Below are 16,172 nucleotides of genomic sequence, written 5' to 3'. Positions count from 1 at the left end.
CAGTAAGTCCAAACCCTGACACCATCACAACCCACTTTTGGGAGGCAACCCTGGTATCATGCCCATAGGTATTTAGCCTAAAAAGGTGAAAAAGATGCAATTAAAATGTCTGATATATTAGGGCGCCTGGGTGGCTCAGTCGGTTAGGCATCCAACTCTTGATTTTGGCTTAAGTCATGATCTCCCAGTTCATGAGATTGAGCCCCGCATCAGACTCTGCACTGACAGCGTGAGCCTGCTTGGGATTTATATTCTCTCTCTGTCTCTGTCTGTGTCTGTCTGTCTCTCTCTCTCTCTCTCTCTCTCTCTCTCTCTCTCTCCACTTGCCCTGCTGTGTCTCATTCTCTCTCTCAAAAAAACCTAAAAAAAAAAACAAAAAAAAAACATAAAATAAAATATCTGAAATATTCAAAGAGAATTCAATAAGGTATATGCAAATTTATTTACTGCATTCCATAGAAAAAGACTTCTTATTTTGAACAGTTATCAGTAATAATGGATAAATATGCTTTCATATGTGCATACATATACATATATACACACAACATACATACACATGCACACACACAAATATATAACCTTGTTTACCTCTTATGCTAACCTTAGATGTTATCATCATTCTCATTTTTTAGATGAAAGTGGTAAAACAGATGTAATTTGCCTAACATCCCACAGCAGTAGCTTCCAAATTCTGACTCAGGAATGTGTGTTATAAATCCCGTGCTCAACGTCACTCAGCCAGCGTTATTGCCAATATGGTACAGGGTGTATGTTATAAGACTTCTTATGCGTAGACAATGTGCTGGCCAGAAAAAGGAACAGATTTTTTTTTTTTTTAGTTTATTTATTTATTTTGAGAGAGAGCCGGGGGGGTTGGGGGACAGAGAGAGAGGGAGAGAGAAAATCCCAAGCAGGCTTTGCGCTATTAGCCAGAGATCGTGACCTGAGCTAAAATCAACAGTCAATCCCTCAACCGATTTTGAGGCACCTCAAGGAACAGAGTTCTAAAATGTTGAAATGACTTGATGAATAACAGACACTAAGAGAAGCCAGGATGGCGAGGGGAGTATCAGGCAGAGTCTGTGTCTCGCGGCCTCTGTGGGAGCCAGTTCACCACCTGGAGGTTCTAGGTCTGCTTCAAAATGGTGGTTCCTTTGTTCCTACAGTATGGGAAGTGGGGCTCCGCAGTGCACATTAAATTTGGTAACTTCTGGGTATTTTTCTTCCTACCATGTTTTCTTTTCAATCTAGCCATGAGATTAATACCTATAAATATATAAGTAACGTTTCATTAACCATTTTAACCTACTGTAGTCTTGAAGTCCAGTTGTAAATATATATGTTTTTGAAAAGAAAATCAATTAGAATTTGATTAATTTTATTGACAGACTTTTAACAATAAAGCGATAAACCCAGAGGCAAGAATGAATACAGATACTCTGATTATAAATTTTAAAAATACTAATTATAAAAGAGATTTTAACTTAAAATGAGATTATTTCAGAACAATATTTCGATAAATGTTAAGTGTGATTTTTTTTTTTTAATTCTCTGCAGCTTTTTAGAGGTGTTTAATATTCTGTAGGTATCTCATCTGTGGAGAGCATGTTCAGAAGCAATTTGGACATAGGCATATTATAAGATGATTAGCTGAAACAAGTTTTCAATGCCTATGATCTACAGTTGTCTGCAAAGCTTTTCAAAAGGTAGACTGGGGCGCCTGAATGGCTCAGTCGGTTAAGCGTCTGACTTCAGCTCAGGTCATGATCTCGCGGTCCGTGAGTTCGAGCCCCACATCGGGCTCTGTGCTGACAGCTCAGAGCCTGGAGCCTGTTTCAGATTCTGTCTCTCCCTCTCTCTCTCTGACCCTCCCCCGTTCATGCTCTGTCTCTCTGTGTCTCAAAAATAAATAAACGTTAAAAAAAAATTTTTTTTAAAGGTAAACTAAAAATAGTCTAAAAATAGGTAGACTAATAATAGACTAAAAATAGACTAAAAATAGGTACAATAATCTCTGAAAACCGTTTTGGTGATGATGTGTTCTAATTGAAACAACTAATATAATGAACTTTGGACTGCTTTAAGAAAATTCTAGTGCCCATATAGCAATGACAACAAATGTGTTTTTAGTAAAAAGTGGTGATTTTGTTAAAATAAGTTTAAAGCGCACAGTGTAGGTCGTGGCTGTATGTTCCTCATGGCAGAAGGCTAACTTCGTGGTCAGACGTCAGTGGTGACATATTCTTCCAGATGGGCCACTGACTCTCTCACTAACATAAGTTTAGCCAGTGTCGCTTCGGTATAAACTTGGAATATCTTGCTCCTTTGGCTTTTGTTGCACAAAGAAATTGCAGAGTTTGGACATGTCAAAAAAGTTGATTATGGCAGCACTAATATTTTTGTCTTTACAGTAATAGAATATCCTCTTGTCCTTCAGAAAAAAATTCCTATCAATGTTAGGCTTCAATTAAACCTAATTTCTAGCCATTCAGAATGTAGTCTTCAAAGAAGACCTAAAACCACCTTTAGTTTTGTCTGCGGCTGTTTTGCAGAACGATTACTTTATGAGCCTGACTCTTGACGTGCATTTGCATGAAGCCACTGATGTCAGCAAGAAAACTAATAAAACACAGCCCATATTTTGTTTTGTGTATTGTTTTAATCAATACTCCCTCTGCTGGTTTAATAGGAAGAGAGCCCCAAGGATAGCTCATTTTACCAGATATTTATAGAATGCTTTTTGCTATTAGAAAGACATTAAAAAGTAAAGTCAGGAGTCGAGGTTCCTGTGAATTTGTTAGCTTTATTTGTACAGCTATTCCTTTTTAATTCACACTGTTAATCTACGTAGGAAAAATCGGTACCCCGGGGCATTTCTTTTTTCCAAGATAATTTCACAGAAACATGATGTGGTGGTGGTAGCTTTGATTTTTCCATCCTTCCATTCTGAATTATTTTGTCATTTTCTCTAGAAATTCAAAGCGTCCTCTCCTGTAAGCCCAACAACGGAACGCCGAGTGCAGTCTGTCGTTCAAGGTGATGTAGACTTGTACCCATCTCGCTGTGTTCTCATTCTCTGCAGGCACTCCATCTGCACCGTGTACATTGAAGTGCTTCCTCCAAATAATCAGAGCCCTCCCCGCTTCCCACAGTTGATGTACAGCCTTGAAATCAGTGAAGCCATGAGGATTGGTGCTGTTTTATTAAATCTCCAGGTATGCTTCTTAGTAGATGCGTCAAGTTCTATGGGGACAATCTCGAAGGCTAGTAGGTCCATATTTGGGCGTGGAGGGAAATTCACATGGCTGCCGCCGACACTCTAGTGAAGGAAAATTCCATCTGGAAAAGAACGTAGGGGTCATATGGACGGAGGGTTTCCTCAGCTAATCTATTCTATTGATTGCCACCACTGAAGGACTAACACGAGCTGGCACGGATTAGCGGCAATCGTTACAAGAAAGAATGAAGGGATTGAAAACATGCACTTGAACATTTTGTACTTTGCACGCAAAGAGTCTGCAGCCGACTATTATTTTCTGTCTCGGAGTCATGTACCCCAGCAGGATTTATTTTTGCTGCAGTGCTGTATGGAGAAAATAGCTTTGGATTCACTGGCAGACGGTAGGCACTCTAATTCCAAGGCAGACAACTTCGCTCCGTGGCCAGGGGCAAATCTTGTGATTTCTGGGCCTCGTTTGTTCATTTAGATGAAGGGAGGAGGTTTAGCTGATATTCCCATTTGCAGCTCCAGATTCCTGGGCGTGTGAGTTACTTGCAGGATTACTGCTTGCTTTTCACTATTTATACATTCCTGACTGAAGCACATTCGGCCAGGAAAGGCTGCCTCTTCAACTTAACCTACAGCTGCAATTCGGTCCATCTGTGGTGTTGCTAGCGGCCACTTGCTGCACAAATCCTAGCGTGACACCTCACTTCACCTGTGGATGTCTGCAGCACAGGGAACGTACCTTCTCCTGGGGTAACATGGGAATGGCTGACATGGCTGACCAGAGAGTTCAGGAAGCTGGCCTTGACAGTTAGGAGAGAGTTACCGGGATGCTGGAGGGAAATCCCAGCATCTGTCTGTACCTCCAAATGAGGTGGTATCTCCAGTATTTATTGTGTCACTTTTCCCCAGGTAACTAGAGAGAATTTGCTTTTGTCATTCATTTACTATTAAGACATGTGGGGAATAAAATTATGTGACGGTAGACATATTAGCAACAAGGACATTTGGAGTATTTTAAGGGAATAAAGGAAAGAAGGGAACCACATAGTCTCTTTAGGAGGGAGAAAACAGCCAGTTAAATCATGAACATGAAAAAAATAGGAAAACTAAATAGGAAGACAAGTGTATTTAATGGAATGATGAAAATCTTTTCTAGATAGATAGACAGATGGACAGATGGACATTTATTTGTGTAAACAAGAAGAAAAAATAAATAAATCCTAGATTTGTCAGATTCAGGCTAAGAAATTTTACATGTTTTACATTTAAATAATCCTTCAGAATGTGCCTTTGTATGATTTAACTTTCTATGAGGTAACATAATCTTACTTATGAGATGGTCTAGGTCTCATTTCAAACAAATCCCAGAAAGGTCCGGGAACAGTATTATAGGAGAATAGCTCTACCTGTGAGTTAAAAATGAAAAGGAGTTGGTCTTTTTTATGTCTCAAATTTCTCTACTGCAAAAGCTGAGAAAATGCTTGAAATGACATTTCTATTCACCCTTTCTGCTTCTGGTAGGAGCAAAAAAAAAAGGGTGCCAATTGCAGTGGCTGTGGCTGGGGGAAGGAACGCGGGTGTCCTCATCATGGCATTTTTCATAAGCCACCAGCCATTCACTTTCGCTCATGATCAACTGAGATTGAATTTAAACTGGAGACCTAAAAGCTGAAAAGCTTCCGCCAAATTACTCTTCCAGAGACTTCTAATAACAACGCACCGGCGGTACCTCCGGCTCCGTCCTCATCTTTTTCCCACGCGGCACTGCCCACTGCCGCTGACTCACTGCTCAATTTAGAAAGACAGATTTGTGGAGAAATATATTTTTGAAGGTAACAGCAGCCTGGCTTCCGAATAATCTGTTCTGGCTGAGATCAAAGTGGTTTCTTCTGAGGAAACGATCCTTGTTTCTCCCCTTCCCCTTCCCTTTTAAGTATTTTCCTTTTATCTGTCTAAAAGCTGCTGGGGAGGCTGTGATTTTCCTTGGGTTATGAAGGCTGTCCTGACTGGTTGCCGCATCGAGGGCGTTCAGTGGAGAGAGCGACCCAGAACTCTGCTTTCCCAAATTCCTGTGCCGAGGACGGTCAGCATTAGCTGGCATTTTTTTTTCTCCCAGAGTTGGTCAGATCTTTCACCAAAGCATGATTGTACATCGCCCTGACTTGCCAGTGAATCCTGTTAGAATTCCTAGATTGTGCACTGGGATCATGGGACCGTGGGAGCCCCCCGTGCACAGTTGTCCCCACTCTGTTCCGTCACGTCCGTCACTAGCCTGAAATCAGCCATGGTGGGTGCATTTATGCCACAGAAATTACGGGTGCCGCAAATCAGTACCTCTCACTGCATCCACGGCTGGTTGTTAATCCTTCCCAGCACACCACTGGATGAGGAGCTTAAATCAGGATGAAGTAACTTCGTCAGCCTGCTGCATCTTTGTCCCTCTGAGATGTTGACATCTGCTCACACCATCACCATCACCCTTATGCTCGTATAACAATACTCATAGGTAACACGTATGAGGCACTTAATGAGGTACGACTGAAGTTCTTCACTTACCGGTCTTTATGGATAGCTAGGTTATATTCCACACACTCTCAGACTCAAAATTTCAGCAATTTGCTACTAAGAAGGGTTATTTCTCACTCCCACTGTGCATCCACCACGGGTCCATTCCTGCTCCATTCTCCACCATTTTCTCCCCACTTTGCAATGAAGGGGCTGCCTCTATCTAGGGCAGTGGTATTCTTCTGACAGAGTGAAAAGACAGACACAATAAACCACAATTTGGATCCTAATGCTTCTCCCAGAAGTGACGCCTGACCCTTCAGCCTGCGGCTCATCCATCACACGCAGGCACAGGCTACTCCTGGGCCCCTCACCCCAGGGATGCATCATCCCCCGATGGGAGGCATGAGCGAACCACCTGGCTACTCTGATGTTGAGAGCTATGAGGTCTGGTTCATCACTTGCCTTCCAAGTTGTCGCAGGCAACCATTTTGCTAAATGCGTTATCTCTGCCGACCATGGTTTCCCATCCTGATAGCCCCCAGTAACAGTTTTCTCACCAGCTTCCCATCTCTTGGAGCCGTGCTATCTGTTTTCTGGGTGCACACTCCACTTGGAAGTATCAGGCTGGGATCAGTTAGGATAACTAGGATTCTGTTGCCAGGCTCCATGTTCAGTGCCATCAGAAGTTGACATAGACTGTGCTGTATTCAGTCTTTGCTCCACAACCCAGCTGATGAAGTGGCCTCTGTCTAGAACAATAGATCTCTTGAGGTCAGTGTTTGCTGGGGAAACGACAACAAAATAAAACCCAGTTCTTTGTTGTTACCTACACGTGCTGCACATGATACCTACCATATTTTCCCCATTGGCCAAAGCAATTCACACAGTTCCTCCTGAGTTAAGAGGTCAAGAAAGTATAATCTTCACGTAGCAGATGGCCTCAAGGGTTGCATGGCAAACATTGAGGTCAGTGGAGCTGAGATGTCTTACCTCCCCTAAGAAAGGGACTGCCAATACTTTCAAAATATTTACCTTGAACATTAAAATGTATAAATTGATTAACTTTCATATAAATAAAATAACAATGTTAACACACATTTGTTTCCCCATTTGATTCTTAAAAAAGCCCAAAGCAATTGGAGCTATTATCATTGTCATTTTATAAGTGGGGAAACTGAGTCACAAAAATAAAAAAGATGATTTTTTTTTTCCATGCTCATCGTGCTTAAAAGTTGTACACAAAGGACAAAACCTACACAGTCTGGTTAAACACACGTGTTTACTCATACTGCCCCTGTGCCTATATTGCTTCCTTATACTTGAAGTATCTGCAAACCCTCCGTTTTCTGTTCTTTCTCCTGCTCACGTGCTGGGAGGCAAGGTACTGCTTCCTCACTGAGGCCACTTTCTAGCGTGGCTGGTAACCACTGTTCCACATTCAAAAGTCTCCTCCACCTGTTAAACACCTTCCCCCACCCCTGACTGCAGAACCCTGCCTGTTCCACTTCTAGACCAAGGGAAAATACATATTTCCTTTACACACAGCTTTTTGATAAACATGCTTTTTAGACATAGCTGACTAGTTCATATGTCACGTAGTCCATTCTTATAGATCGAAGGTTCAAAGTTAGTTGTCAGAACACCAAATCCTGCATCACGTCCATTGTTTCTAATAACAAAGACATCAATTTAAAAAAAAAATCACTTGGTTCGGTAGAATTAGATAAAGCAGAGTGTTTACCAAGTTCTCATCTTTCAAATTTTTGCCTCTATTATAATATTTCTCAGTTATTTATTTGATTTTATTTCTAATTTTCCATGTATGCATTGGGATACATTGTTGAAAGTCAACTACCTTAACCTGCTGAAAAACAGTTCTGTGTCCTCAGCTTTAAGTATAATGCATCATTGCATTCGGTTGTTACGCTGGCCTAGTGCGTAGGCAGATTTTGTCTTTATGATCTGGCAAATGAGGAAGTGGAAACTCAGAAATAGCAGGGTTTGGGAACCAGAGTAGTTTTGGGGGTTTGTTTTTATCTTCTCCCCTTTGGCTCCTAAATGAGGACCCTGTCTACTACTATATCTACTAAAATAATATAGGATATTATTTTAGTTTAGGCTATAGAAAAACTATTAAATTTCATTTTTGCCTATTTTGGGGGGAGTGGTTTTTTTTTTTATATATTACATTAGTTTTGTGATTTCCAAAGGTTAATTTTATGATGTTTATGAGGGCAAAATATTTGAAAGGTGGAGGGGAAGGTAACGATTTATTACATGGCCTCACAAAGAAGCAGTTAAGGGAAATGTTAACAATTTCCACTCTGACATAGAGATTATAGATAGAATAAGATTCTAACCTGGGTACAGCACAGTTATGTAAAAAATTAGCAAAATTCCCAGATCCTACCTCAAAGAATTCCTTGTTCTTAGTAGAGTCCTCTCCAAGATGCCAAGTAAGAGAGATCCTGTATAGTTTTGGAGACCTTTACCATAGAAATATGTGAGAATGGATGTTTTTGGTGCTCCAGTGTTTGATTTGTCCAGTGTCTCCCCGAGCCCAAGACTGAGAGGAGAAAATCCAAGAGGAAGTAGGGGAGATTGGCATCCAGTTCTTTAACTGAATGGCTGCTGGGACTTGAGTCCGTGCAACTACACAAGGGAGAAGATATAGGAAAGAGATGTCATGGTGGAGCGGGCAGTTGGCAGGAAGGCCTGGACTGCTCCCCTGAAGACTTTGCCCATGCTGTTGGTAAGATGGATCCTGCCCGTTACCGTAGACCTCAGAGTTGAGGCTGGTGAGTGTAGACAAAAATGAAGGGAACCACAGCTTGTAGAGAAGAGAGACATGCACGCACCCGGATGTACAACGAGAGGCCACCGACTGAGCATTAGGCACAAGATTCAGCAGACGTCACGAGGCACCACCAATCCTGAGGACGCCACTTGGGATCGAGCCCTATCAGGGAGAGTCTCCTGGTGCCAGTCTTTCCCACACTAATTCTCAGGTGACCTCAGCACAATCCCTGTAAGAAATGTGTTTTCCCCTCCGTGTCCTCTCTATACCAGCATTAGAAGGGAGCACGATGGATATGAGCGAGAAAATCACACACACACACACACACACACACACACACACACACACACACCACATCCCTAGAAACGAAATTGGTTTTAAAATAAAAAGAAGGTGTCATATTAGTAAGAGAGAGTTTTACTAAGTGACAGTTGTAGACTTTTCAGCTGAGACACAGTGGAAGAAGCCCACTGTACAGGAGAGAGGTGGAAGCGATAACACAGCAGCTCCATAGCAGCCTGGAAGAATTGAAGCCATTTGCCTACTCTCCAGGAGATTCCTTATGCAAAGGAGGCATAAGATAATGCAGAGTTGAACTCTTGTACTTAAAGCAGAAACACCCAGGAAGGAAAAATTTCGGAGAGTGCGTGGAGGTGCAGATTTGTAGTGTTTGGCTCTGGCCCTGCCTCACTTCCGAATACCTACGCTTGCCTGCATTGCGTATTGAGCCAAGTGAAAATGAGCATTATTCTCAGGGCTCTGACTCTGTTTCTAACATAGGTCATTCACGATGGGGCACTTAGTTTCTTTCGCACTTCTACAAATAGTCAAAATATCTAGTCATCAGCTGTAAGTTCGTGCCTGACTGCAAAGAACAGATCTTAGTTATAAACAAGTTTTGAATCAAATGATCCATTCACTTATTGCTGATGAGGTCATCCCAAAGGAAAGTTCAAGTACATTTTGCAAATGTTAAGAAACACGTAAATGGGAATGGAAAAAAGTATACCCCTCCTTGCACATGATACATTCCTTGAGAAATGAAGAATTGGAGCTGGGGGAAAGTAAGTGCTGGCAAATGTCCCTTGTCTTTGCCCATGCTGTCTATTTTTGCTGGCACACCTCTATTTTATTGACATGTGGACTTATTTCTGAAAATGAGTGGTAGTGGAAACAATAATTTGCAGTGTTGATTTTTTTTTTTAACACATGAAGAATGGGTATAGTAGGGCATAGGTTAAGAAACTACAACCTGTGGGCAAAGCGACCTGTTTGTATGGCCAGTAAACTGAGAATGGGTCTTAGGTTTTCAAAGGTTTGTTTATATAATATAAACAACAACAACAAAAAACAAAGAACAACCCTCCAACATACAATGGTGCCCACCATTATACTTAAATAAAGTTTAAAGGCACTGCTAAAAGAGATAAGGCATAATCTCCTTATCTGTAAAGATAAGATAATACGTATCTTTATAGACCTAAGACCTAGGGCTATAAAGTTGAATGAGTGTATTGAATTTAATTATTTAATCTGCATCAGAATATCTGAGATGGGTCTCACATTAGTTAGCTAGAAATAGAAGCAACATCAGTTGTCAGGATAACTTGTGTGTATATAAATACTTAGGTCAATTTATATTAGTTAAATAAAATAATGGAGACTAACTTATCCATTGGTGCATAATAGAAAGCATAATTTTAAAAGCTTGGCAAACGAGAGAGATTATTGTCTTTGGGTTAGGGAAGCTGAGGTTAAGTGAGATAGCATATAAATGGCTTAGCTCAATGCCAGAAATAAAAAAAGAAAGTGCTTAGCTCATGGTAGTTTTTTTTTTTTTTTTTTTTCCTATTCATTACCATTCTTGCTTTTCTGTTAACTCAATCTATGATATGGGGTTTTAAAGTGTGCAAGAAGGTGCCAGGCATTTGGAAGAATGAGTAGAAACAGTGGACTGTCAAGGAACACGGGACAATGGATACATTGCCAAGAATGAATTCACCTGCTTTATGACTTTACTGGCTCTTACATGATCACTTTCAAGTTAGAGAACAAAGTGACACTTTGGAAGCCCAAGAGATAGGTGGTTAAGAGATCAGTATTAATAAAAATATCATCGGGGTTCCTAGGTGGCTCAGTCGGTTGAGCGTCCGACTTCGGCTTAGGGCATGATCTCACAGTTTGTGGGTTCGAGCCCCACATCAGGGTGTGTGCTGAAGGCTCGGAGTCTGGAGCCTGCTTCGGATTCTGTGTTTCCCTCTCTCTTTCTCTGCCCCTTCCCTGCTTGTGCTCTTGCACCCGCTCGTTCTCTCTCTCTCTCTCTCTCTCTCTCTCTCTCAAAAATAAACATTAAGAAAATATTTTTAATTAAAAAAATAAAAATATCATCATATCTGATTTTAATTGCTGCTATTAACCAGGAACCACGCTCAGCATTTGGAAGCTTCCCTGGCTTTTATATATTTAACTAAGTGCAGTAGCTTTTCCTAAGTCCAGTAGAGCCCTGCTGTGGAATGGGGCTTCCAAGTCCAGCCACACGGCCCGCGAGTCAGTGCGCTAACTGTGCTCCTCTCTGCCTTTCCTGGGGCCTGAAGTTCACTGCGTGCCCTCTGCTTTGCTGGATCTTGCAATCACTTCGATAGCAGTGTAGATCTGCCCACAAAGCTAATGCTTCTTTTCTTTTTGAGAGCTGCTTGATCAGAGTTGATTTTATTTTCTTGTGGTTGCTTCTTGCCTCGTTACAAGACTGAAGAAAACTATTGCACAGAGAATGACGACCGATACTGGGAAAACTTCAGGTAGCCTCTGCTTTAAACTTGCATCTTGAGCTGACTGGCTCCTGCGGTTTGAGCCCCCTTTCCTTTTCCTGGCTTCTCTTGCCAGAAGCTGCAATGGGACAGGGGACAGCTCAGACGCAAATCGCAGGAGGAAACAGGAAGCAGTGAGAAGCAGCCCAAGAAGTCAGACTTGGCACGTCTGGTTACCTGCGGAAAAACGTACATTTTTCTAAGGAAACTGCCTAGGGAATGAGTGTAAGGAGGTCTGGGTCAGCCTGCTACACGCAGCTCCTTTTCATCGTCATCCATTCTCCTTTTTAATAGTTCCAAAAAGTTGTAGAATTTAAAGTGTGTGCCTCAAGGAATTATTAATTTTAGTCCTGAAGAAAAATGCCTACCGTCTTGATTTGATACAGAATTGATCCATTTCCAGAACAGTTTGAAAGAAATGCGGACCATTGTATAGCACGCCCTCTGCACTAACAGGTCCTGTCGGAGGTGCTAATTCGTTTCTCTGACATCTTTCAAATGTTCGAGAAGGTTTGGGGGTTCTTTCCTCTCCTTCTTTTCTGATGAATATTTCTTGTATAATGGGATAGATTTTTTTCCCCTGAAGATGATAACAGTTTATGATTCATGGATGTTTCGCCGCTGGTGCCGGTATAGCGTGTGTGAATCATAAAATCCGTGCCGCAGAATCTGTGATGTCATTTATATTATGGGGATCACTTTGGATATGTCACTTGCTCTTCTGTCACCAAAGAAGCTATTCTTTCTGCAATCCGTTTCTTGAATGTGTTACTGCAAAGATTAACGCCACAGATTATACGAGAAGACGGCTGGTTTTCCTTCAGTTTCATAATGTATGACTTGTCTATTCAGTAGGTTTCTCTGAGTTTGATAAGTGTGAGAAATGAAAGTCTCATTTGTGTTCCTTATTTTCATTTCAAGTAGGGGGAGATACATTTTCTCGTCTTTCCTTCCGCTAGATTTCAGATGGGTCTTTCATCATTAGTGGTATCTGAAATGAGCAATCTCACTGTGGGTGCCTGCAGAGAAGTGGAAACACATTGAACACGGATACTGGCCATCTGCTTCCAAAGTATAATTTATATTTTGTGTTAAGAATAGATAGATAGATGGATGAATAGACAGATACATGTTAGAGTAGAGAGATGTCTCACAATGCCAAGCATCTCCTTTTTGCAAAAATGATATCTTATTTGTAGTGCTCATTTTTCTCCTTTAAAGCAGATGTTCTGATATGTCTAAGTTTCCAAGGGGAAAAAAAAGTTCAATCCCCTTGACAGTATGGGATGTACATTATGTGAAATGATTTTTCATCTACAAGCATATAAATTTGTCAAAAATGAGAAAACACATTTTTAACCGTGTTCTTTATTCATATATGTGTGTCCCTCTTCCCAAACAGTTATTTGGCCTCTGTAAATCTTCCATAGACCGCAATATGCTCATAGGCATAAAGCCAGACAAGTGTCGCGAGGGTGGGGAAAGGAGAAATCTAGGTCTGAGGCATTTAAAACAGCTAGCTCCTAAATTATTTTTTTTCATGACCTTCTTCCTCAAGAAGGAAATAAAAAATGATCCAAAAAAAAATGTGAGCTGTTGCCCCAGAAGAGTCGTAAGCTATCCATGTTACCTCATACCTTGCATATCTCTTATGTACATACACACGCACTGTCACATTGAAGTGTATATTTAAGTGGAGCTAGACTTTACTTCTGCTCAGACTTACGCTCTCACAAGTAGTAGGACGTATAGGAAATGGGTGAAAAGTATTTTCTTTCTCTTTCAGAGAAGACAGCCCATTTAGGAAACTTGAGGTGGTAGGAGAGATAAAGCCACGTTCTCAAATGCTCTTAAAAATAATTACGGGCCTAAAAAGAAGTTTAATGAGGTAAAATGGTGTTTTCTGATATCACCGAGCGTGAAACGGAAGTGCTGTGGCCCACTGTGCAGAGGGACGCAGATCAGGATTTGTGGTGCAGACGCAACGCAGAGGCAGCGATGCTCTGGCAGGAGAAGAGCTTTATCGTGGCCCCCCTCCTGCCCCATGTTTTCATCAAACCCTTGGAAGAAGACTTTTACAGCCTCTGGTCACCACTCTACCCATATCTCTGCACCTGTATTCATGTATTTTGTTTTGACTTCTGAGATGAAACATTAGCACTCCTTGTGTCTGTGTAAACTGTTCACCCGCATACTTGATCAGTGCCTCTGAAAGCCTCTGTAATGAAGGATGCATCTAAGTGAATTACTAGAAAAATGAAATACAAGACAAAAAATACAAGCCCATTATTTTTTTACTATTGGATTTGACAGATAAAAAAAATAACTGTCAAATCACGTTTTTTTTCCTAAACTACTCTAAGTTCTACTCCAGAGGAATTACTCTAAATTTCTTACATCATGATCCATAGTAACCACAATGCAGAATTGGCACTGTGACCTTGGACCACACTTTGAGTGGCACTCAGGGACTGGCTATGTAGTTTGCAAGGCCCAGTGCAAAATGAAAATGCAGCCCCTATTAAGTGTGAGTGCTGTGCACCGACCCAGAAGCTCTTTCCTAGACTCTGCCCACTCTGGCCTACTCAATCAAGGACGTTGCTCCAGAATCACCCTTTTACCGCCCTGCAGCAGGAACAGTTCTTGCCCTATCTGGTAGTTTCCATGGACATCAAAGTCTACGGTGGTTCCTCCCAATTAGAGACGAGCAAACAACACGAAACGCCCTTGATCTCATAACCCGCTCTAGCTATTTATCTATTTCTGTGCTTTCCTTCGTTGTGGAAACTACTCAAATCCGATATCCATGCTGGCTTGAAGAAGGTCTCCGTCACTGTCTCTGCTGTTCTGTCTTGACCGCATTACGGACAGGATTTCAAACGCACCAATCACTAATGCGGCTCTTTTTGTCCTAGTGCTTATTGCCAAATCCACTTCCCATCTTACTGCCCATCAGCAAGGTGGGGTAGAGCCGATAATCCCCTCCTTAATTAGAAACTTACTCCAGCACACCGGCGTTCCAGGGTTTTCCCCATCCTCCCCAGCCGCTCTCGACTCAGTCTGCCCTGACGTTCCTCTTCACTGCCCTGACTCTTAAAAGTTGGAATGCCCCAGTGCTCAGGCTCCTCTCCTCTCCTTACACTCGGTCCTGACATCAGTTCGCCTGGTCTCATGGATTGAGCTTGTGACATGCTCATACCTGCAGTTGCTGTCTCCACCCGTGCCAGACTGTAGGGTCAGTATATTTTTGGATATGGAATAGGCGTCCCTCGTTGGTTGAGTTTCCAGAGAAACAGACTTTGAGATGAAGAGTCAGCTGCAGATGTTCACCAAGGGATGTTTTTGAAATCAGCTCCTGTGGAAAGAAGAGGAACGTAAGCAGCATTAAGTTGAGGGTGAAGTGGAACTTCAGCTGACCCCACAGAAAGCTCTCGAGCTGAAAGAGCCCGTTAGAGTTAGGAGGTTGGCGGGGTGGGGTAGCCCCTCGACACTCCTGTGTGCCTGACTTGGGTGCAGGCTGCCTCAGAGCCCAGCTCGGCCGTGGCAAGGTGGCTCTCGTCAGACGCTCTCAAAGAGGACCGGCAGTGCAGGCTCTCGGCAGGCAACGTTTCCAACACGTCGGGAAGTAATTTCTTTATATGCTTGAAGGGGAATTTGGGAGGTATATTATAGCGTCATCACATGAACGTGATAAAAAGCATCTTATCCTGCAAGATCATGACCGGAGCCGAAGTCAGATCTCAAGTGACTGAGCCACCCAGGCGCCCCATCCTTCTGATAAAAGATCTTTCAACAAAGGTTTCTGAGTATAGTATGAAAGTGATGATTTTCATTTACTTCATGCCAGAGGTCTATTGTAGGATTCAAAGAAAAGTTTACAATTTTTAAATCTGCTCCATGAAAAGCTTTTGGCGTTTTGGTGCTTGTTTGTTTTTCTTTTTAATTGACCAGAGTTAAACCATTCTGCTCTTCCTAAAAGTTAGATTTTTTTAAAAAAACAGATTACTTTGAGATCTGTGTTTGAATGTGGAATAACATTTGGCTGAGCAAGTCTTTGATAGCTGCCGGTATTTTAATAGCAGTAATCAGTATTACCTTTAGTAACTTGGCAATAAACGATTCTGTGCGCGGTTTTCTAAATAAACCTCACAGTTTATTGCATGCCTCGGAGCTGCCTCTTGCTCTGCACTCTGTCAAGTATTGATGATTAAAGATTGAGTGTGCGAACGCAGTTATCTCCCTGAGATTTTGATAAATGAGACAAGAACAGAAACAGTGTTCCTGAGGTATACTCAGTAAACAGCCACTAGGTATCAGCTATGTAGGGAGAAAGACCGGGAGACCCAGCTGGGGCTGAGCAGTGCCTGTGGTCTTGCTACACTTAGCTGTCTGGAATTAGCAGATTCGGAGCAAAGTAAACATGTTTTTTAGATAAAAAGAGATAAAGAATATTTGCTTTGGAATAGTTACTTCAGAAAATTGAAGAATTCAATTACATGTCTCTTGTTCTAGTCGTGAATACTTTTTTCTTTTACACGGATTCACGAAATCCTGTAGCAGTGTGGAAAAGAAAAGGAAGGAAAAAAGTCTTGATTTCTTTGATCCTCAGTCACGTACTCGCCTCGCTCCATACACACAAAAACAGATTTTTTTTTTTTCTTTAAAGAAGCTCCAGACTAAGAAAACATATGTTTCAAAGACAGAGGCAGAATTATCTGGCAATAAAAATTAACTCAGCTTTGCAACAGTTGTTCCCCACTACCTACCCCCAAATGAAACAAGATAATTTTGATTTCGATAAACAAATGATTACAAAGAACAGTAAGGCTTG

At 41.7% G+C, this 16,172-nt stretch overlaps 1 protein-coding gene across 1 annotated transcript in view; it reads left to right on the top strand.

The window, feature by feature from the left end:
* Positions 1-16,172, top strand: part of PCDH15 (protocadherin related 15) — a 786,947-nt gene that overhangs the window by 489,801 nt on the left and 280,974 nt on the right. Inside the window, 1 exon segment of the mRNA XM_032595259.1 lies at positions 3,083-3,215. Coding sequence (XP_032451150.1) covers positions 3,083-3,215 — 133 coding nt within the window.

This window comes from Lynx canadensis, chromosome D2 (assembly GCF_007474595.2).
Source record: "Lynx canadensis isolate LIC74 chromosome D2, mLynCan4.pri.v2, whole genome shotgun sequence".
Taxonomy (NCBI): domain Eukaryota; kingdom Metazoa; phylum Chordata; class Mammalia; order Carnivora; family Felidae; genus Lynx; species Lynx canadensis.
This window is presented reverse-complemented; position numbering and strand designations above follow the sequence as displayed.